Raw genomic sequence first — 24,258 nt, 5'->3', positions numbered from 1 at the left:
GCAAGGAAAAACTCACCCCAGTGGGACGTCGGTGAATGACTATGAGAAACCTTGGAGAGGACCGCATATGTGGGTAACCCCCCCCCTCTAGGGGAGACCGAAAGCAACGGATGTCGAGTGGGTCTGACATAACATTGTGAAAGTCCAGTCCACAGTGGATCCAACACATCAGCGGGAGTCCAGTCCACAGCGGGGCCAACAGGAAACCATCCCGAGCGGAGACGGGTCAGCAGCGCAGAGATGTCGCCAACCGATGCACGGGCTAGTGGTCCACCCGGGGTCCCGGCTCTGGACAGCCAGCACTTCATCCATGGCCACCGGACCTATGCAACTCCCCCTCGCAAGGGACAGGGGAGAAGAGGAGAGAAGAAAAGAAACGGCAGATCAACTGGTCTAAAAAAAAAGGGGGGGTCTATTTAAAGGCTAGATTATACAAATGAGTTTTAAGATGGGACTTAAATGCTTCTACTGAGGTAGCATCTCTAACTGTTACCGGGAGGGCATTCCAGAGTACTGGAGCCCGAATAGAAAACGCTCTATAGCCCGCAGACTTTTTTTTGGCTCTGGGAATCACTAATAAGCCGGAGTTCTTTGAACGCAGATTTCTTGTCGGGACATATGGTACAATACAATCGGCGAGATAGGCTGGAGCTAAACCGTGTAATATTTTATACGTAAGTAGTAAAACCTTAAAGTCGCATCTTAAGTGCACAGGAAGCCAGTGCAAGTGAGCCAGTATAGGCGTAATATGATCAAACTTTCTTGTTTTTGTCAAAAGCCTTGCAGCCGCATTTTGTACCAACTGTAATCTTTTAATGCTAGACATAGGGAGGCCCGAAAATAATACGTTACAGTAATCGAGACGAGACGTAACGAACGCATGAATAATGATCTCAGCGTCCGGCATTGATGGTCCTTAAAACTATGTTTTTAAGGGATTTGGGCTCTTAGCATAAATGTCCGTGAAACTAATGAATATTCACAATCATATTACCAAAAATATTGACTGAAATGGGAACTTTACCGTATGACTAGTTTGGTTTGACTACAATGCTTAAAAAAACATGTCTTCTATAGAAAACGAGCCACCAATATTAGTCCCGGTGCAACAGAAAATCACAAAAAATGTGCTCCAAACTAAGAGACACTTGGTGTTTCTTGCAGTTGAATAATTTGGGTTTGGGACACCGTTCCACAGAGCAACAGCTCTAGAAGGGTAGAAGAAAAAGTTTGGAAGCGAGGAAAAAGAAAAGGTCATTGTCCGAGAAAGGAAGCCATGGGATCATCCGCCCGGCAGCGTTTCATGCGGAATGCCTCCATCTCCTCCTCTGTGGGGGCCTTCACTTCCTGCAGGCTTTGGTACGGCCTCTTCCTCTCGTCCACCTGCATCATTGCTTCCACATGCTTCACACGCTTGTCTTCTGCCTCCAGAGCCTGAGGGGAGCAAATCGGTCAGCCAACTCAAGAGCGCTTAAAACGTGCAAACCCAAATAGGGGTGTCCCGGTCCGATATCATTTCCATGTCAGCAAAAAAAAAAAAAGCATCAGATGATATCGGCTTCCATGTAAAATCTCTGATATGAACTACGATACAAGCAGTCCTGCAGCGTGTTTCTTTGTGCAAAGCTGGACAATGTCCTCCAATAAGCACACAAGTTTGATCTTTACCTGTATGTTAGTGAAGTCATTTACAAAAGGTGAACATGGTCAGCTATAAGCCACTAGGAGCTAGCAGCTACACAACAACTGAACACACAAGGTAGAAATACGTAATAAATGTCCTTAATTAAAGAATATTGCAATATATAGTTGCATAATAATTACAGAAACAAAGTCTGAGGCAGAAATAGAACATAAAATAAAAGCATACAACCGTAAGCATAAGGTTAGCGTTTTTCCCCATACCTACTATGGTTCTCTTTTTAACTAAGTTTACTCGATCAAACCTTTTCTGACATTCCACACTACAAAATAAAAGCCTGTACCTTTATGTCTTTAAGTTAGCGTTTTTCATTCCTACCATTGTTCTCTAACTAATTGTACTCGATCAAAACTTTTCTAACATTCCACTTTACAAAGTAATAAAAGTATGCACTATGATTCCTGCTGATATCGTATCATATTAACATCGGTAATGGCCAATACTCAAGGCTCCAATATCGGTATTGTATCAGAAGTGAAAGAGTTGTATCGGGACACTCCTAAACACAAGTGAACACTTTTACCTTGTTCAGCTTCTCTTTCTTCTTCTCTTCATCCTCTGAATCACTGCTGTCAGAGACAGGCTTCTTGTTCTTATTATTTTTCCTTCTCTTCTTCTTCTTCTTCTTCTTCTCTTTCATCTTTTCCTGATGCATCTGAGGGTCGAGGCAGCGATTGAGATATTAAACCGGGTACATGCATAATAATAATACATTCATCAATTAAAAGTGACCGATTATGTGGAATTGATGATAGCAATTGAGGCATAAGGAGTGCACTACTAGGCTCCAACCAACAGAGGCACTGTTTATCCAGGGCATCGTCCACACAGAAAAAAAATGTCAATCAATCTACACGAGTGTGGTTTGAAAGAATTCTGTGTCTGCATAAAAACTACTGCTGTCAACTAATTATTTTTTTAACATCAGATTAATCACACTTTTGAATTTGGATTAGTCATGATTAATCACCTGAGGTGGGTAGAGTAGCCAGAAATTGTACTCAAGTAAGAGTACTGTTACTTTACAGATTTATTACTCAAGTAAAAGTAAGGAGAAGTCACCCAAATATTTACTTGAGTAAAAGTAAAAAGTATGTTGTGAAAAAACTACTCAAGTACTGAGTAACTGATGAGTAACCTGTTCGTTTAATGATGACGGCAACAAATAATGCACAAAAACATAAAAATAGCAATGAGCAAATTCAGAGCCAGGAATATCTCTTAAGCAACTAAAACAATAATATATATTAAATAATAATACATTAACATAAAAAAATTAATGCAAATTGAGCCACAATAACTTAACAGCACCATAGGCTCACTGGGCAGAGTTTACGAAGGAAAATAACAAGTTAGCCTTTACGCAAACCATAAACTGATAGGTGTGGGCTGCATCTGGGAACACACTGATTGGTGTTTCTATGCATGCGTGTGTGTGTGTGTGTGTGTGTGTGTGTGTGTGTGTGTGTGTGTGTGTGTGTGTGTGTGTGTGTGTGTGTGTGTGTGTGTGTGTGTGTGTGTGTGTGTGTGTGTGTGTGTGTGTGTGTGTGTGTGTGTGTCTTTGTCTGTCTCTCTATGAGGCTGCAGTGCGTTAATAAATGTCCCCACACGATGTACATTTGACAGTGATTCATAGCAGGGAAGCTAACATCAGCCTACGGAGACAGCCATAATATCTACTAACGTTACTTACCGCGATGTGCTTCCTCAAATTTGACGTTGAGTTCATGTAAGCTTAAGCTTGTTGCCGCTGAAACTTTATGTGCAGCTAATCACGTGACCGCCTGGCTCTGTTTGATTGGTGAAACGGAGTCAAACGTCACCAGTGACTGCATTTGATTGGTGAAACGGAGTCAAACGTCACCAGTGACTGTATTTGATTGGTGAAACGCAGGCATGCGATAGATCCTAATTTGAAGGTCTGTCTGACAAACCATAACAAACAAAGCGTGCATTAACAGATCGATAAAAATCAGTAGCGAGTAGCGAGCTGAATGTCGATAAATGGAGCGGAGTAAAAGTAGCGTTTCTTCTCTATAAATATAGTCAAGTAAAAGTGAAAGTATGTTGCATTAAATCTATTCTTAGAAGTACAATTTATCGCAAAAGTTACTCAAGTAGATGTAACGGAGTAAATGTAGCGCGTTACTACCCACCTCTGCTAATCACAGATCCATTTAACTTAAAAAAGTGCCCAATATTGGGACACAAAACAATTTAATTGTCCAAATTTCATATATAAATTATTTTTAAATGCTTTACTTGAATGCACTTGCTCAAAACCTGTTAGCAGTTTAATCTAAAATCCAATCAGGGTTCAATCTTTGCATTGATTTATGCATTGATCTGATCCCTGACCGCATAACAACCTTTCATATCCAAAGGAGCATGTTCGTTCTAAAAAAGTTTTGTGATTAATCTGCGTATAAACATGATTAATGCGATAACGTTTTGTTATTATTCACAAGTTAACTCAATATTTTGACAGCCCTAATAGAAACACATTCAACAGCTGCCATGTACGTTACATATAGGGATGATGTTTGATAAGGAATTATCGAGTTCGAGCCTATTATCGAATCCTCTTATCGAACCGATTCCTTATTGATTCTCTTATCGAGTCCAGATAGGTTGTTGTATATGAAAAAAAAAACACAATATTTGGTTTAACAAAAGCTCACTTTTATTATATAATGAAAAAATAAAATCTAATAAATAAATAAATATTGACTGTTACCCACCTAAAAAAATAAAATAAAATAAATAAATATTGACTGTTGTTACCAAAGTATATTAAGTGGGATTTTTCAGAGAAACAAATATATACAGTAACACAAAAACAACCTGTCTCTGTGATCACTATAGGTGTATAAATAATATTATAGTGTTAAATAAAATCAGTCCCTTGGGCACAAAACTGAAAATAATACAGCTCTCCAAAAAGTGCACTTCTGCTGCTATTTGACATAACTGTTTGTTATGATGCTTTGACATTTTTGCACTTTATTTCTTTACTGAAAGAACATTCTATGAAGAGAAAAGTTCTTTGCAAATGTGGTTACAATGCTAAAAAATGAAAAGTTAAAGCTAAAAAAAGAAATACACTTTATTGAGTTAACATTATTTCTTTATAGGGGGAAAAATGTTATGAGCTAGAGAATTTAACAACTACACTACCCAGCATGCAACGGGAGTTACGAGCATGCGCGGTAGCCCCGAAAAGTGTTGCATGTTGCCACGCTGTGAAAGTAAACGTCAAGAACTCAGCCAACACGCCTCGTCTGCATTATTTATAATTAGACAGACAACACATATACAGTGTGATTTTGTTTTGTTTACAAGGAAAGAAAAACAAAAGTTAAAAAAGGGAGATATGTTGTATATATATGTATGTGCTGCGGTTGTTTTAAGAATGTTGCGACAGCTGCCGTAAAGGAGGTGCGTTGCTACCCAGGTTGCTATGTTTCCGGTTGGTCGTAAAAGTGTTCATCATGTGTTTTACCCTGCTAAAATCTCTCAGTAAAGTTATTCGATGGATTATAGCTTTTGTTTTGAACTTTATTACACCTTGGAGCGCTTTTTCCCGTCCATTGTTTTCCTGCTTTCGCTATCTGCGCCTAATGACTGAGCTACGTGACGTCAATTCTTGTGATGTCCCACGGAGCATTTCTGGTCGGGACGGGATTCGAATAAAGAATCAACTCTTTTCCTTTACTATAGTGGTCTCGATAACGGGTACCGGTTCTCAAAAAGGGATTCGAGTCCGAGGACTCGGTTCTTTTCTTATCAAACAACCGGGAAAACCGGTTTCGAGTATCATCCCTAGTTACATATACTGATTATTAAAAGAGCGGTTTGTAATGTTTATAGAGATGCCTGGAGGGTGCTAACTTTCCAATGTATTAAGCATTATATCCAACGACACCACACAATTTGTATTCAATAAAACCAATAATTGTGAAAAACACAGGCATGAAAAAATGGGCTAAAAAAATAAAAAGTCACTTAGAGCAAATTGCAAAAAGCCCCTTTAAGATATTCGGTATATTTGATGTAGAATGGCGGGTACAATATATTTTAAATCAGTGCACACTGACACGGTGCCCAAGAAACATCATGAATGTTTTTAAGGCGAACGTTACCGTACTACTAGACGAAATGGAACACCCGTGCAACACCTGTATGGTAACAACTTCATGTTTGGCTCTTAAAATTGGTTTAAAGACATTGAATTATGTTGTATATGTCTTAGGGCGCAAACCAAAAAGCCGGTTTTACTCTTCCACACATAAACACTGATGCAGAGTTCTGACATTAGCTGCATCCACGCTACAGTGACAGTCTGGAGCTGGGATATTCAACTAGATTGTTTTGTATAATCCGGAAAATTAGCATCCTCTACAGTAGACATTGGATCTTGGTGTAATGATTTTTTTCAATGTTACAGGCGCACTAAGCTGTTTTTAAGGACCTTCTGCAAAAATATGAGCCTCTCACATGTTTTTTAAACTGGAATAAAGGGCCAGCAGTTGATTAACCCAAAATGGCGTATTTTTCGGAGTATAAATCGCTCCGGAGTATAAGTCGCAACGGCCGAAAATGCATTATAAAGAAGGAAAAAATATATATAAGTCGCACTGGAGTATAAGTCGCATTTTTGGGGGAAATTTATTTGATAAAACCCAACACCAAAAATAGACATTTGAAAGGCAATTTAAAATAAATAAAGAATAGTGAACAACAGGCTGAATAAGTGTACGTTATTTGAGGCATAAATAACCAACTGAGAACGTGCCTGGTATGTTAACGTAACATATTATGGTAAGAGTCATTCAAATAACTATATATAATATAGAACATGCTATACGTTTACCAAACAATCTGTCACTCCTAATCGCTAAATCCCATGAAATCTTAGACGTCTAGTCTCTTACGTGAATGAGCTAAATAATATTATTTGATATTTTACGGTAATGTGTTAATAATTTCACACATAAGTCGCACCCCCGGCCAAACTATGAAAAAAACTGCGACTTATAGTCCGAAAAATACGGTACTTAAATCGGAACCTTGAGGAACACCACTAGCATAACTAAAGAAGTAGAACAAATGACTACTGACTACATCTGAAGTAAACAAGCTACAGCAACACCTTAGGTACATGAATCATATTACCAAAAAATTATTGTAACTGGCAAAAAGGAGAGGACTTAAAATGGTTGCCTTGAGGAACACCTCAGTTATGTAAATTGCAGGTTTGGCACCAGTGTTCTAGGTTAAAATGTCATTGCAAAGATTTAGAGTGGTCCAAGTTCCTCTACACAACAGGAGCACTCTAGTGTTTTTAGGAATTTGCTGCAAAAATGTCTGTCTCCCAAGTTTTGAACTGAACTCGGGGGCCAGTATGGTGTCATTACCGGGCCGGGTTTGGCCTCTGGGCCACAGGTATTCTGCTCAGTACAACATGTATAAAAGAGTAAAACTACCATTGCATTGAAAACAATCATTTAAACAGGGCAATTAATCGATTCATTGATTTAGGGCTGCAACAACTAATCGATTAAACCGATTATAAAAATAGTTGGCGATTAATATAGTCATCGATTCGTTGGATCTATGCTATGCGCATGTGCTGAGGCTACGTTTAAAAAAAAAAAATTTAACCTTTATTTATAAACTGCGACATTTACAAACAGCTGAGAAACAATAATAAAAATAATAGGGGTGTAACGGTACGTGTATTTGTATCGAACCGTTTCGGTACGAGGGTTTCGGTTCGGCGCGGAGGTGTACCGAACGAGTTTCCACACGGACATATTAAGTAGCGTACTGCACGTTGTGTAAACCAGTGGTCCCCAACCTTTTTGTACTTGCGGACCGGTCAACGCTTGAAAATTTGTCCCACGGACCGGGGGGTAGTAAAAAAAAAATTTTTTTTTTTTTTTTTGTCATAAAGAAATACAATCATGTGTGCTTACGGACTGTATCCCTAAAGAAATACAATCATGTGTGCTTACGGACTGTATCCCTGCAGACTGTATTGATTTATATTGATATATAATGTATATATTGTGTTTTTTATGTTGATTTAATAAAAAAATAAAAACAATTTTTTTTTTTTTTTTTTTTTTTTAAATTTCTTGTGCGGCCGCGGCCCGGTACCAATCGGTCCACGGACCGGTACCGGGCTGCAGCCCGGTGGTTGGGGACCACTGGTGTAAACAATACTCAAAATGCCGGACATTTGAGGCATTTAAGAAACTCCGCCCTGACAGCTCTGCAAAAGAGGACATGTCCGGTGAAAAGAGGACGTATGGTCAGTCAATCGTAGCCCGTTAGCTGCTAGCATGCTAGCAAAAGAGGACATTTCCGGTGAAACCGATCGCTGCTAGCGATAGACTGACCATACGTCTTCTTTTCACCGGACATGTCCTCTTTTGCGGGGCTGTCCGGGCAGTGTTTCTTAAATGCCTCAAATGTCCGGCATTTTGAGTTAGGGTTGCGTGTATTAACAATGTACGTTCAGGGTTAAGAAGGGGTTAAAAAAAAAACAAATTGTGCGCGCAGCAGCATTCGTGAGGGAGGGGCAGAGACAGAGAGAGCGAGAGCGAGAGAGTTATGGTAAACGCGCATGCGTCGCCAGGCTCTGCTTTTTATCGATAGATTTATCAGATTTAATTTTTTATTATCTATAGCAGAGGTGTCAAAAGTGTGCATTTTTGTAACATTTTCCTTGTTTTATTTGGCAAGTTGAAAGAACATGGCACCAGTATGCTGTTCACCACACCTAGTGTGTGTGTGACAATCATTGGTACTTTAACTTTAACTTTTTTCCAATAAAATACTGGAAAGGATAGAAATGTAGTTTGTCTCTTTTATCCGATTATTAATCGATTAATCGAAGTAATAATCGACAGATTAATCGATTATCAAATTGTTTTTTTCCCCAATAAAATACTGGAAAGGATAGAAATGTAGTTTGTCTCTTTTATCCGATTATTAATCGATTAATCGAAGTTACGGGGACGGCGTGGCGAAGTTGGTAGAGTGGCGGTGCCAGCAATGGGAGGGTTGCTGGTTACTGGGGTTCAATCCCCACCTAATCGACAGATTAATCGATTATCAAATTGTTTTTTTTCCCAATGAAATACTGGAAAGGATAGAAATGTAGTTTGTCTCTTTTATCCGATTATTAATCGATTAATCGAAGTTACGGGGACGGCGTGGCGAAGTTGGTAGAGTGGCCGTGCCAGCAATGGGAGGGTTGCTGGTTACTGGGGTTCAATCCCCACCTTCTACCATCCTAGTCACGTCCGTTGTGTCCTTGGGCAAGACACTTCACCCTTGCTCCTGATGGGTGCTGGTAGCGCCTTGCATGGCAGCTCCCGCCATCAGTGTGTGAATGTGTGTGTGAATGGGTGAACGTGGAAATACTGTCAAAGCGCTTTGAGTACCTTGAAGGTAGAAAAGCACTATACAAGTATAACAAGTATAATAATCGACAGATTAATCGATTATCAAATTAATCGTTAGTTGCAGCCCTACATTGATTGTTAATTGAGTAGACAGTTGATCAATAAATGAAATAAAGAAGTAAAGGCATGTCTTGCCTCAAGCAGAGTCTTGGGTTCCTCCTCCTCTTCCTCCAGTGGCTGGTTCATACCGTCTTCAAATGGAACACACTCTGTGTTGCTCTTTAATTGATAGAAAAAAAGAAAAAGTTACACAAAGTTGATGCAAACCAAGAAGTTCAGTGCTCACAATTCCAATCAAAGTGTCGCCCGTGCAGTAACTCTGCTTGACCATGGAGTGGCAGCACTTGTATCCCCAGAAGCCATCTTTCCAGTAGGAGCCCCAAATACACTGTGGAGGAGAGCGTTTGTTGTCAAGAAAGGAAGAAGCCAATCAGAGCAAGTGTGTTCGCTCGTTCTTACGGTGTGGTTGTTGATGAGTACGTCTTCTTCGTACTTGGAGCGAGCGATGGCTTTCTCAAGACCTTTCAACACAGCGCCGTGACGGGAGTACTCCACGTAGTCTTCTGTCTGAGCCAACAGCAGCTCTCGGGGGGGTGCGTCCAGGTGCTCCTGGCCTCCATACTAATAACGCACAAGGGGAAAAAGTCAGCTTCTAAACCTGGTCTTTTGGGAGAAACAGTGGAACAAACCTTTCCCACAGAGATAATACAAACTAAATAAATTAGCAGGTGAGAATTAGAGAGAAGCTTTCCGAAAATGACAAAACTAAATAATTTTTTAATTTGATAAAGATTTGGACTTCATTTTCTTTGTTTAGCAACGTTTGTGTGAACAAGTGTAGTGCACAACAACAGTACGTATGTTGGAAAAACAAACTTGCTTGGTTTGACTTGTATAAAAGTGAGACAACAGCCTGGTGTGATGTTCCCACCAGCGCACTGTCGTTACCTTCTCCAGGATGCTGTCCCTCTGTTGCTCTTTAAAGTCCTCCTTCTTGACCTTAAAGGACCGATGAAGCAGCTCCAGCTTGGTGGGGTCGGCCTGTAGATGCGCCTCGGAGCCCCTCTCGTAGGCTTCCCAAGCGAACACTGGAAGGAGATGGGGTCGATCACCTCAAGCTAAGTAGCTAAAGCTAATTGAGAGTCTTCCTATCGCTTTTATGGCAACAAGGCCACAGCTTTTCATTATTCTATTTGCATTATAAAGTTATTTGTGGCTTACTTTGCGTCTGAGCCATGGTTATGGTGTCTCCAGTATAGCGGGCAAAGTTGTCCCCAGCATACCCCACTCTGGCAAAAAAAATAACACAATGTCCATAGATATCAACTGAAGGAAAAGTGGAACATACCTTTTAAAAACTTTTTGAATAATTGCTTGGAAAAAAATACAATAACAACTACAGTACGGTAGTTTAATGAAGTGATATAACAAGCTCCCTCTCCAGCTCCTGGAGCCCCAACATGGTGCCCTCCACGCTCAGAACCCCCGGGGTCCAGGCGGGACACACACCACTGCAGCTCAAGGTAGTCCTGGACCGACTCTTGCTTGGTCATGTTCCACAAACCGCAACAAGACACTGGGTCCGCTGTAAAGCGTGCGCCGGTCGTTCTGGACACCATGAGGTGAGCCGGGCCCCGATAAGTGCACCATTGCATACTACACTGTATTGAATGTAGGTTCAGAAAATAATTCTGAGGCTTTAATTAGTTTCTTAGTCCGAATTGATTCTGAAATAATGTGATGCGCCATATTCAGATTTATTGAAATACGTCATTGATTCTGTTCATAACATTTATGGACAGAATCTCTAGGCGCAGTCAGGGCATTGAGGGGATACAGTCTGGTGGCTGCAGGATTAGGTCTCTGCTTTTTGCAGACGATGTGTTCCTGCTGCCTTCATCTGACCAGGATCTTCAGCTCTCACTGGATCGGTTCGCAGCTGAGTGTGAAGCGGCTGGGATGAGAATCAGCACCTCCAAGTTCGAGTCTGTGACTCTCGCCCAGAAAAGGGTGGAGTGCCATCTCCGGGTTGAGGAGGAGATCTTGCCCCAAGTGCAGGACCTCAAGTACCTTGGAGTCTTGTTCACGAGTGAGGGAGGAGTGGATTGTGAGATTGACAATGATCTGGACTCTGTATCAATCCGTAGCGATAAAGGAGTGAAGAAGCTCTTAATTTACCGATTGATCAATGTTCCCATCCTCACCTATGGTCATGAGATTTGGGTTATGACCGAAAGGACAGGATCACGGGTACAAGCGGCCGAAATAAGTTTCCTCCGCCGGGTGGCGAGGCTCCCCCTTAGAGATAGGGTGAGAAGCTCTGTCATTCAGGAGGAGCTCAGAGTAAAGCTGCTAGTCCTCCACATCGAGAGGAGCCAGATGAGGTGGCTCGGGCATTTGGTCAAGATGCCCCCCGGACGCCTGTTTAGGGCACGTCCGACCTGTAGGAGACCACGGGGAAGACCCAGGACACGGTGGAGAGACTACGTCTCCCAGCTGGCATGGGAACGCCTCGGGATCCCCCGGAAAGAGCTGGACGAAGTAGCTGGAGAGGGAAGTGTTGGGTTCTCTGCTTATGCTGCTGCCCCCGCGACCCGACTTCGGATAAGCGGAAGAAAATGGATGAATGGAAAAGTTGCAGCATCGACAAATTAAAAGATGCGTTATCCTTTATACCTTATATATTAGTCTACTAAAACGTTGAGGATTTTAGTCGACGAAAACTAGATAAACAAATCAATTTAAATGACTAAAATGAATCAAAGTAAAATACATTTTTGTCAAAAGACTGACTAAAACTAAATTAAAAAGTCAAAATTAACACAATATCTACCTATTCCGAATCATGATAAGAAGACACCTGTTGATTGGAGTAAGCGTTGACCTGGTGTAACGACGAATTGGAAGATGCTGACAGCCGTTCAAGGTACCCCAAAGCTGCCACGAATGATTGGAGGGTGCGGGCAGAGCTGTGGGCACGCAGACTTTTGTGATTTTGGACTAAATCGCAAACTGGACAACCTCTTGGAGATACCGTCTGCTCTGCATGGCAAAGTATGATGAATTTCAAGGCAAGAAAGAGCCAATTAAAGTGAAAAGTTAAAAATTGTTTTTGCTCGCTTAAATACAAACATTCTAATCTGTATAATTTTTCCTGGCTGCAAGTAACCTGGCAAGGTCATTGCTTCGAGATTCCCCTAAAAGGACAGTCTAGCGAAGACGCTAAAAACTCCTTCCCTGTCTCTCATGGACATACACCTGTTGTTTGTTGACTTTTGTTGGACTGACTGGCTGTGTTATCGCGTTTGACAGATCACCAAGGTCGAGGAACAAACGCATCCAAGGAAAATACATGCCACACACACACACACACACACACACACACACACACCCCACCCCCAACACCTTCGACGCTTCACCCCACATGGTAGGACGGAAAACAAAGCACTGCTCCTAGTGGCAACAGCCCCCTTGTTGCAAGTCCTGTTGTACAAACCCCGTTTTCATATGAGTTGGGAAATTGTGTTAGATGTAAATATAAACGGAATACAACAATTTGCAAATCATTTTCAACCCATATCCAGTTGAATATGCTACAAAGACAACATATTTGATGTTCAAACTGACAAACTTTTTTTTTGTTGCAAATAATCATTAACTTTAGAATTTGATGCCAGCAACACGTGACAAAGAAGTTGGGAAAGGTGGCAATAAATACTGATAAAGTTGAGGAATGCTCATCAAACACTTATTTGGAACATCCCACAGGTGAACAGGCAAATTGGGAACAGGTGGGTGCCATGATTGGGAATAAAAGTAGATTCCATGAAATGCTCAGTCATTCACAAACAAGGATGGGGCGAGGGTCACCACTTTGTCAACAAATGCGTGAGCAAATTGTTGAACAGTTTAAGAAAAACCTTTCTCAACCAGCTATTGCAAGGAATTTAGGGATTTCACCATCTACGCTCCGTAATATCATCAAAGGGTTCAGGGAATCTGGAGAAATCACACTGCACGTAAGCAGCTAAGCCCGTGACCTTTGATCCCTCAGGCTGTACTGCATCAACAAGCAACATCAGTGTGTAAAGGATATCACCACATGGGCTCAGGAACACTTCAGAAACACACTGTCAGTAACTACAGTTGGTCGCTACATCTGTAAGTGCAAGTTAAAACTCTCCTATGCAGGGCGAAAACCGTTTATCAACAACACCCAGAAACGCCGTCGGCTTCGCTGGGCCTGAGCTCATCTAAGATGGACTGATACAAAGTGGAAAAGTGTTCTGTGGTCTGACGAGTCCACATTTCAAATTGTTTTTGGAAACTGTGGACGTCGTGTCCTCCGGACCAAAGAGGAAAAGAACCATCCGGATTGTTATAGGCGCAAAGTTGAAAAGCCAGCATCTGTGATGGTATGGGGGTGTATTAGTGCCCAAGACATGGGTAACTTACACATCTGTGAAGGCACCATTAATGCTGAAAGGTACATACAAGTTTTGGAGCAACATATGTTGCCATCCAAGCAACGTTACCATGGACGCCCCTGCTTATTTCAGCAAGACAAGGCCAAGCCACGTGTTACATCATAGTAAAAGAGTGCGCGTACTAGACTGGCCTGCCTGTAGTCCAGACCTGTCTCCCATTGAAAATGTGTGGTGAATTATGAAGCCTAAAATACCACAACGGAGACCCCCGGACTGTTGAACAGCTTAAGCTGTACATCAAGCAAGAATGGGAAAGAATTCCACCTGAGATGCTTAAAAAATGTGTCTCCTCAGTTCCCAAACGTTTACTGAGTGTTGTTAAAAGGAAAGGCCATGTAACACAGTGGTGAACATGCCCTTTCCCAACTACTTTGGCACGTGTTGCAACCATGAAATTCTAAGTTAATTATTATTTGCAAAAAAAGATAAAGTTTATGAGTTTGAACATCAAAATATCTTGTCTTTGTAGTGCATTCAACTGAATATGGGTTGAAAAGGATTTGCAAATCATTGTATTCCGTTTATATTTACATCCAACACAATTTCCCAAATCATATGGAAACGGGGTTTGTAGTATATATATGTGCTTTGCTTGAGGGTTTTTTCCTGGTCTCTAAAAACCAAGCTTTTTCCATCTCTAGATATAAACTAATGCTAGGAAGTTAGACTAGAAGTTTTGGGGAGGATCTAACAACGTACACTGTGGCATTAGCTACGCCCACCTTGCGGTTCGTAACTGTGCTCGCAATTTAAAGCATAACAAAAAGGCGAGAGACACCTCATATCTTAAAATACTCGTAAGTTGAGGTACCGCTCTACATGGAAACGAAGTCTACTGACTTACTCGTCTGGGTTCATGCCTGTGCTGGAGTACGGGTTCTCTCTCATTGCTCGCGTCTTTGGATCGTAGTAGGCAGAGTTTGGATCCAGGTTCCTCAAGTACTGTAGGAAAAGGGAATTAAGATTAAGGGGTGGCACATTAGGGCAATTTTACCTTCAAAAGGGTGTGCATATACGGAGTGTAAACATAATAAATAGGAGATAATTACTGGGTGTCTGAAGAAGATTGGTTGAAAATAACAATACATTGATGATGAGAAACATGGTGCAAACAGTTGCCATAGTTACAGTGATGGAAACACTATACTTACTTTAGCTGTGTCTTCTCTGATACGCAAATTCCTGACGGTGATTCTTCTCTTGGAGTCAAAGTTCTGACCCGGCATGTCGACATCATCTGCGTATTTATCTTCATCCTCGTCCTCGCTGTCATGTTCGCGCTCCTGCATGAAAAACATCAGAAAATATGGTTTTCAAAGCGAGCCTAGTTTATTATCTTGCTGCAGGCACGGAGGAAGTCTTACTGATTGGTCCAGTTTTCCTGAAGCCAACTCATCCTGAAGCTTATGAGCCTTTAGTGTCCTTTTGGCCTGAAAGAATAACACATAGAACATCAAAAATTTCAAGGTAGAGTTGAGTTTCACGAACCAGTAAACAGTTAATCACAACATACTGAAAATAACTGGTGAACTACACAAACTGGGATCTACGATTTTGTTGTCTACAGTAGATTTTCTTCTTTTTTTTTTCTTTCCTAAAAATCAATAATTAAAACTTAAATGCTGTAAATGAACTATTTAATCGAACTAATACAATTCATAATCAACTAAACTATCAATTTAAGGATGAATGTGGACCCAGCATCTCTTTTGATTTAGTCGAGGGGCGTCCAAAGTGCGCCCTAGCTCAATTTCTATTGGGCCTGGGCACACACAAAAAAAACAACAACAACAAAACAAAACAAAAAGTATACCATAAAGAGAGAAAGTTAAATGATGATTACAATAATATGCTTAGTTAACAATGGGTCAAAGCTGCCAACTTTAATTTAATTTCACCTCTACAAAAAAACTACAAAAAAATGTTAATGAATTTGCTAAACACTCACTCCTGTTACTTTCAGTCCTGTTATTAAAATGAGTCATATTCACCCTAGAACAGGGGTCACCAACACGGTGCCCGCGGGCACCAGGTAGCCCGTAAGGACCAGATGAGTAGCCCGCCGGCCTGTCCTAAAAATAGCTCAAATAGCAGCACTTACCAGTGAGCTGCATCTATTTTTTTAATTTTATTTATTTACTAGCAAGCTGGTCTCGCTTTGCCCAACATTTTTAATTCTAAGAGAGACAAAACTCAAATACAATTTGAAAATCCAAGAAAATATTTAAAAGACTTGGTCTTCACTTGTTTAAATAAATTCATTAATTTTTTTACTTTGCTTCTTATAACTTTCAGAAAGACAATTTTAGAGAAAAAATACAACCTTAAAAATGATTTTAGGATTTTTAAACACATATACCTTTTTACCTTTTAAATTCCTTCCTTTTCTTTCCTAACAATTTAAATCAATGTTCAAGTAAATTTTTTTTTTTTTTATTGTAAAGAATAATATATACATTTTAATTTAATTCTTCATTTTAGCTTCTGTTTTTTCGACGAAGAATATTTGTGAAATATTTCTTCAAACTTATTATGATTAAAATTCAAAAAAATTATTCTGGCAAATCTAGAAAATCTGTAGAATCAAATTTAAATCTTATTTCAAAGTCTTTTGAATTTATTTTAAAATGTTTGTTCTGGAAAATCTAGAAGAAATAATGATTTGTCTTTGTTAGGAATATAGCTTGGTCCAATTTGTTATATATTCTAACAAAGTGTAGATTGGATTTTAACCTATTTAAAACATGTCATCAAAATTCTAAAATTAATCTTAATCAGGAAAAATTACTAATGATGTTCCATAAATTCTTTTTTTAAGTTTTTCTCTTCTTTTTTTCGGTTGAATTTTGAATTTTAAAGAGTCGAAATTGTCATTTTTTTCGTGTTTTCTCCTCTTTTAAACCGTTCAATTAAGTGTAAATATCATTAATTATTAATAATAACATAGAGTTAAAGTTAAATTGAGCAAATTGGCTATTTCTGGCAATTTATTTAAGTGTGTATCAAACTGGTAGCCCTTCGCATTAATCAGGACCCAAGAAGTAGCTCTTGGTTTCAAAAAGGTTGGTGACCCCTGCCCTAGAAACACTGTACAAAAATTGGTTGGTTGCCCAATACAAACAATAAATGTGGCCAACTCTAGCGCTTTTAATACTACCTTTATATTGTGATAGTGCATGTTGATGACACATTCTAGCTGTGTCTGCGAATTTGACAGCAACGAGCGAACAAACGTGTCGTCAACGCAGTGTAGCATTTTTCCTAGTCCTTCCACGGTGCAAAGCCACTTTTATGTCAACAGTCCTCACCTCTATGGTGGCAAATAAATGGTGTTTCTTGCAAGTATCATTACCAGTGAAGGACGAAAAATAGTTAAACATGCTACACTACACACTGTGGATAAGCTAAACGCAAGCTAGTGTTATTGAATGTAAACAAAGGTGTGCGGGTTAATACAAATATCAACAATAACGGTACAAGGCATAATGTGGTCAATACTACAGTAGTTAGATTATTCGTCAAAAAAATATTTTGTGGTTTTTGTTATTGTTTACAAAACAAACTTGGGGGCTTAAAGGGCAAACACCAACATATTTACATCAGAAGCCAGTAGTAGGAAATAATTGAAATATTTAATTGACATTGTCACACCGCCATTCTGTGTTTTTGTCTGATCATAATTGTGATCAAAAATGGAATAGTTTAATGACCTTGAAATTTTTAAATACAAGTATCAGCGTTGGTATGACCAATACTGTCTCTGTAACTATTTGGTATTTGATCCATACCCAAATATGTACCCTATTTTTCGGAGTATAAGTCGCTCCGGAGTATATATCGCACCGGCCGAAAATGCATAATAAAGAAGGAAAAAAACATATATAAGTCGCACTGGAGTATAAGTCGCATTTTTTGGGGAAATGTATTTGATAAAACCCAACACCAAAAATAGACATTTGAAAGGCAATTTAAAATAAATAAAGAATAGTGAACAACAGGCTGAATAAGTGTACGTTATATGAGGCATAAATAACCAACTGAGAACGTGCCTGGTATGTTAACGTAACATATTATGGTAAGAGTCATTCAAATAACTATAACATATAGAACATGCTATACGTTTACCAAACAATCTGTCACTCCTAATCGCTAAATCCCATGAAATCTTATACGTCTAGTCTCTTACGTGAATGAGCTAAATAATATTATTTGCTATTTTACGGTAATGTGTTAATAATTTCACACATAAGTCGCTCCTGAGTATAAGTCGCACCCCCGGCCAAACTATGAAAAAAACTGCGATTTATAGTCCGAAAAATACGGTAGTATCGCCCAAAACTAATGCAAAGTATCAAACCGAAGAAAAGGTGTTTATGACATTTTAACATAAGTGAAGATAGAAACATGTTATAACGGAAAGTAACCAGATATTAACAGTAAATTAGCAAGTAGATTTATAACAGTTCTGACAAAATAACCAGAGATTACGCAATATTTTACTGGATATGTCAGCAGCCAAATTAGGAACCTTTGCAACCCCTTTTGAAATGGTTCTATTATCCTTTATATACCAAATAACATATTGTGATGTATATCGTTATTGCAGGAGGCTGCAATACATACATAGATAGATTTTAGGCCATATCGCTCATCTCTACAGAAATGCTAGTACCATTTTGTGTAGTTCAATGTGTGTATTACATGTAGAGCTGAAATAAAAGTATATTTTTAGAGTGTTAGAACAAGCAAATTATTTGGTGGAATGTCCCATATACATCTTCTTAGCATATATAAATGAGTTGGTTATAGCTTGTTACCAAAATGAAAATATTAAATATACACCTGCATGTTCTAAATTCTCTTTGGAAAGTTTGCACACTAGGGATGTGAATCTTTCGGCACCACTCTATTCGATTCTCGGGGGTAAAGATTCCATTCAGAATCGATTCAAAACGATTCTCAATTCAAAATCAATATACTTTTTTAATAACATTGGATGTGAGTCCTATGATTAACTACATTCCTCCATTAAATAAACAGCTGTGATACATTTCTATATAACTTAAAAGAAAACAGTTTTTGTTTAATAAAATGTTTCCCAAACATTTAATAAAGTCAAACACAAAACAGGCAACAAGAGAAGTATACAACACTTCTCTTTTCTAAAGTAAATCTGTTCAGCAAATATAAAAATCTACATCAACATCTGCCTGAGTGGCTGGACAGGACAAATTAAGAAAAAAATAAATACAAATAAAATAAAATAATATTTTAAATTTGAAAATCGATTTTTGATTTTTTTTAATCGATTAAGAATCGTTACAAATAAGAATCGCGATTAATCTGAAAATACTTTTTTTTGACACCCCTATTGTACACCATGGATTTAGTCAGTCTTTAATTTAGTAATCACCAGAAAACCACTTAAAAGAATACACATACTGTAACTGCACAGTGATACAAATTGTTGCAGTTTAATAAAAAAACTTGGACTTTTTGGTGTCAGGATTGTAAACTCTATGGTGCAGTGGACTTTATTAATTTGACTGCTTACCAGATCTACTTTGGCGTACTCCTCCACGATGCGCTGGTGTTCCTCAGGGTTGTAGCCATTCCAGCGATCTCGCTTTCCATCGTAGTCCAGGTGGAGTTGGATCTGAGAATGTTCATCCGGTGCGATGCGGGTGCCCGTGAATTTAGCCCCAACTTTTCTGGGGCGCTGAGAGCAAAAATGGTACAAACTCAAAAGTCCCGATCAAGTCATCAAGAGGGCCTCAATAGGCGACCCAGACCTTGTGTTGTTTTCTTTTACCTCCAAGCAGTCCTTTTTCTTGTGCGTCATTGCGCCACAGTTCTCACAGGCACCCTTACGGTATTTAGTTGTTACGTTGTTCTGTTTAGAGAAGTGACGAAAGTTAGTTCACCTGAGGTTCTTTTTTTTTTTTTTTTAAACAGTGCATCTGGAAAGTATTCACAGCGCTTCACTTTTTCCACATTTTGTTATGTTATTATTCCAATATGGAATAAATTCATTGTTGTCCAGAAATTTTTTTATTTTGTATATTTATTAAAATAAAAATATAAAAAAATCACATGTGCATAAGCATTCACAGCATTTGTTCAATACTTTGTCGATGCATCTTTGGCATCATTTACAGTCTCAAGCCTTTTTGAATATGAACACAACCTTGGCACACTTATCTTTGGGCAGTTTCGCCCATTCCTCTTTGCAGCATCTTTCAAGCTCCATCAGGTTGGATGGGAAGATTGGTTTTCATCCAGGATGTCTCTGTACATTGCTGCATTCATCTTTCCCTCTATCCTGACTAGTCCCCCAGTTCCTGCCGCTGAAAGACAACCCCACAGCATGGTGCTGCCACCACCAAGCTACACTGTAGGAATGGTATTGGCCTGGTGATGAGCAGTACCTGGTTTACTCCAAATATGATGCCTGGCATTCCCTCCAAAGACTTCAATCTTTGACTCATCAGACCAGAGAATTGTGTTTCTCATGGTCTGAGACTCTGAGAGTACTAAGACATGGCTTCCGTCTGGCCACTATACCATTCAGGCTTGATTGGTGGATTGCTGCAGAGGTGGTTGTCCTTCTGGAAGGATCTCATCTCTCCACAGAGGAATTCTGGAGCTATGACAGTGACCATCGGGTTCTTGGTCACCTCCCTGACTAGACTAAGATGAATGCAGCAATGTACAGAGACTTCCTGGATGAAAACCAACACTTACCATCCAATCTGATGGAGCTTGAGAGGTGCTGCAAAGAGGAATGGGTGAAACTACCCAAAGATAGGTGTGCCAAGCTTGTGGCATCGTATTAAAAAGACTTGAGGCTTTAATTGCTGCCAAAGCTGCATCAACAAAGTATTTGTGTACATGTGATTTTTTTATTTTCAATACATTTGCAAAAAATTGTATAAAAACGTTTCACATTGTCATTATGGTTTATTGTCTTTAGAATTTTGAGGACACCAATGAATTTATTCCATTTTGGAATAAGGCTGTAACATAACAAAACATGGAAAAAGTGAAGTGCTGTGAATACTTTTTGGATGCACTGTATTATCTTTACAATCTAATCAAATCTTAAGAGTAACCTTTATCTCACCTCTTGCACTCCTCTTTTATACCATTCTCCAATGGCAGAAAACTCCTCCTGAATTTCAAACTGTGGTCTTTGATGTTTAAGTGTAGGTCTTTTGGATGGGTCGATATACCACGGCACTGAGGAAATATACTGGGGGATGTGTGGGTTTATGTCTCTGGAAAATTAGTGACACAAAAAACAAGACACGGAGATTTAGTTTTGTACAAAGTACAGTGAACTTGTACTGTGCACATACTTGCCAACGAGGGATGTGGGGAAAAAATCGATTCGAATTCGAATCGCGATTCTCACGTTGTGCGATTCAGAATCGATTCTCATTTTAAAAAAATCGATTTTATTATTTATTTATTTATAATTTATTTTAAATTAATCAATCCAACAAAATACACAGCAATACCATAACAATGCAATCCAATTCCAAAACCAAACCCGACCCAGCAACACTCAGAACTGCAATAAACAGAGCAATTGAGGAGACACAAACACGACACAGAACAAACCAAAAGTAGTGAAACAAAAGTGAATATTATCAACAACAGTATCAATATTAGTTACAATTTCAACATAGCAGTGATTAAAAATCACATTATCATTAGAAATGTATGCATCGCATCTCATAAGCATGACAACACACTGTGTCCAATATTTTCACAAAGATAAAATAAGTCATATTTTTGGTTCATTTAATAGTTAAAAACAAATGTACATTATTGCAATCAGTTGATAAAACATTGTCCTTTACAATTATAAAAGCTTTTTACAAAAATCTACTACTATGCTTGCATGTTAGCAGACTGGGGTAGATCCTGCTGAAATCCTATGTATTGAATGAATAGAGAATCCTTTTGAATCGGGAAAAAAATCGTTTTTGAATCGAGAATCATGTTGAATTGAAAAAAAAAAAATCGATTTTGAATCGAATCGTGACCCCAAGAATCGATATTGAATCAAATCGTGGGACACCCAAAGATTCACAGCCCTAATATATATATATATATATATATATATATATATATATATATATATATATATATATATATATATATATGACCCCCAGCGGGCCTTTTGAATATCTCCCTAAGTCTGAGGTCTCAAGGTTGGCCAGTATGATTGCCCCCCCCAGACACATGTTTTTCTTAAAATGGCGATATCATCACACTTGTATCGAACAGATACCGATAAAATCCTGTTATCGATAATATCAGAATATGGATCAACCCACCCAAGTAAACTGTGACAATCAACCTGCACTATAACTATCGTTTAATACTTGCTGAAGCGATGCAATATTAACATAACAATCATTAATGGAGTATATTTAACTTAAATCTTAAACTTACTTGCCCTCTTCGTCCACCTCAGCTTACCACCAGTGTATTATTGATGATGTACTCCAATCTTACTAACATTTTATGGTTCAAACTGCAATAATGTAATTAGTTTTCCCATATTTATTTAACACGCATGATATCCTGTGGGGGGTTATGGTGTTGAAGACTACATTCCTAGAGTGCACAAGTCAGGTAACTGACATGCAGGATAGTTATGCAGGTGTCTAATAGATCTTGTTAGAATTAAAATTTTTAATAATAAATTATTTTTTTAAATCTTTAAAAAAAAAGCTTAATTAAAAGGGGTAACATTTATCAAAATAAATAGTGTGGCGATAATAATGCACACAATTCAAGGTGTCTACATGAGTGATTTTAAACATGGCTAATAACTGGGATGGTCTTTCACTCATCAGCACCATTTTTTGTATAATATTTCAGGTTTTAATGTCCATCTGCACCATAGTGCAGACTTCCAGTTAGTTTGTGTTGATAGCAGCTTTGGACAAAAACTCTTGAGGAGCTTTAATATTAGTAAACGTTTAACATTGGATCCAAAAATAATGATACATTCATTCTTTCTTTCTTTTATTTTCAACACATTATTTGTTTTCATCAATTTCAGATCAATTATCAGTTTTGATTTTTTTTATTTATTATATTGCAATCAATTCACAAAATTAGGCAATATCTTGTCCATTAACATATATGATATATATATATATATATATATATATATATATATATATATATATATATGAACCCCAGCAGGCCTTTTGAATACCTCCCTAATTCTGAGGTCTCAAGGTTGGCCAGTATGATTGCCCCCCCCAGACACATGTTTTTCTTAAAATGGCGATATCATCACACTTGTATCGACCAGATACCGATACAATCCTGTTATCGATAATATCAGAATATGGATCAACCCACCCAAGTAAACCGTGACAATCAACCTGCACTATAACTATCGTTTAATACTTGCTGAAGCGATGCAATATTAACATAACAATCATTAATGGAGTATATTTAACTTAAATCTCTAACTTACTTGCCCTCTTCGTCCACCTCAGCTGGAGCGTTTCCCAGCTTCCTCTGCTCCTCCAGCTCCTTCTTCTTCCTCCAGTCCTCCCGGGTCATCTTTTTGGGCTCGTCCAGGCCCACGTTGCCCTCCGTGTTCCCCTGATTATCGTTACTCTGACTCGGCTCCTCCATGACTCAACCTGGCGGTGGTAACGGTGGTAACAACCTGGCGGTGGTCACGTCGTAGCAAGTGCGACAGAAAAGAGCGTTACGTTTCCTCCAGAAACACTTCTGCTTAACAAAGAGACAAGGTCGTTACGTTTTGATAAAGAAACAAAAAGGGGTTACCTTATCAATAGATAACCTCGTGTTTTAAGGTTATTCTTCTGTACAACGTAATATAAACAAGGCGAGTTTACACGAGCGACGCCATTTTAAAAAACGATACGTGACGTCACAGGTATCTTCTTCTGTGGTGTCGAAATTAAAATGTGAAGGGCGATATCTAGCGGACGCAGCGGCCAAGTTCGGCTACTGCTCGGCTGGAAGAGGTACGACTCCAACATATAATACATTTTAAACAATTGCAAATATAGCATTGTATACAAAGATTTCATTGAAAAAAAACAGCCGCAAAAAAAAAAGATGTGCACAAAGCAGTTGAATCAAAATGTAAAAAAAAAAAAAATGATACAAATAAGTTATTGGTATCGATCTTGAGAAGCAGGTAGATCTATCGGCTTGGAAAAAATACTACGCATGCATTTAGATAATTAATTAAACACCGTACAGTATGCACTTAAGTTGTATGTTTACATTTTTAATACAACCAGTCACTGTCCATAGCACAACAAGAAATAAAAGCAGAAAAAATATATTTTAAAAACTACTTCATTATTTATCAATGAATATTCAACAAAGTCCTGTAATAAAACATTGATTAAAATATATCGTTATTATTTTTCTAAATAAAAACAGTTATTGCTTGGAGCACAAACAAACAAAAAACGAATAGTATATATATATATATATATATGTATATATATATATATATATATATATATATATATATATATATATATATATATATATATATATATATATATATATATATATA

The 24,258-nt window shown here is 38.5% G+C and overlaps 1 protein-coding gene across 1 annotated transcript; it reads right to left on the bottom strand.

Annotated features, from left to right (window-relative positions):
* Window positions 1–5: 5 nt before the first annotated feature.
* On the bottom strand, window positions 6–23,659 carry LOC133649100 (pre-mRNA-splicing factor SLU7-like). The gene is made up of 14 exons (XM_062045889.1): window positions 23,170–23,659; window positions 20,788–20,941; window positions 19,477–19,557; window positions 19,219–19,383; window positions 15,029–15,094; window positions 14,816–14,947; window positions 14,509–14,606; window positions 10,399–10,466; window positions 10,126–10,265; window positions 9,637–9,798; window positions 9,464–9,565; window positions 9,313–9,396; window positions 2,226–2,357; window positions 6–1,434 (listed from the first exon to the last, which is right to left on the bottom strand). The coding sequence occupies exons 1-14, from the start codon at window positions 23,331–23,333 to the stop codon at window positions 1,255–1,257; spliced, it is 1,728 nt and encodes a 575-aa protein (XP_061901873.1). The 5' UTR covers window positions 23,334–23,659; the 3' UTR covers window positions 6–1,254.
* Between the last annotated feature and the right edge of the window lie 599 nt (window positions 23,660–24,258).

This window comes from Entelurus aequoreus, linkage group LG04 (assembly GCF_033978785.1).
Source record: "Entelurus aequoreus isolate RoL-2023_Sb linkage group LG04, RoL_Eaeq_v1.1, whole genome shotgun sequence".
In the NCBI taxonomy this organism is placed as follows: domain Eukaryota; kingdom Metazoa; phylum Chordata; class Actinopteri; order Syngnathiformes; family Syngnathidae; genus Entelurus; species Entelurus aequoreus.
Note: the sequence above shows the minus strand (reverse complement) of the source record. Positions and strands in the feature narration are given on the sequence as shown.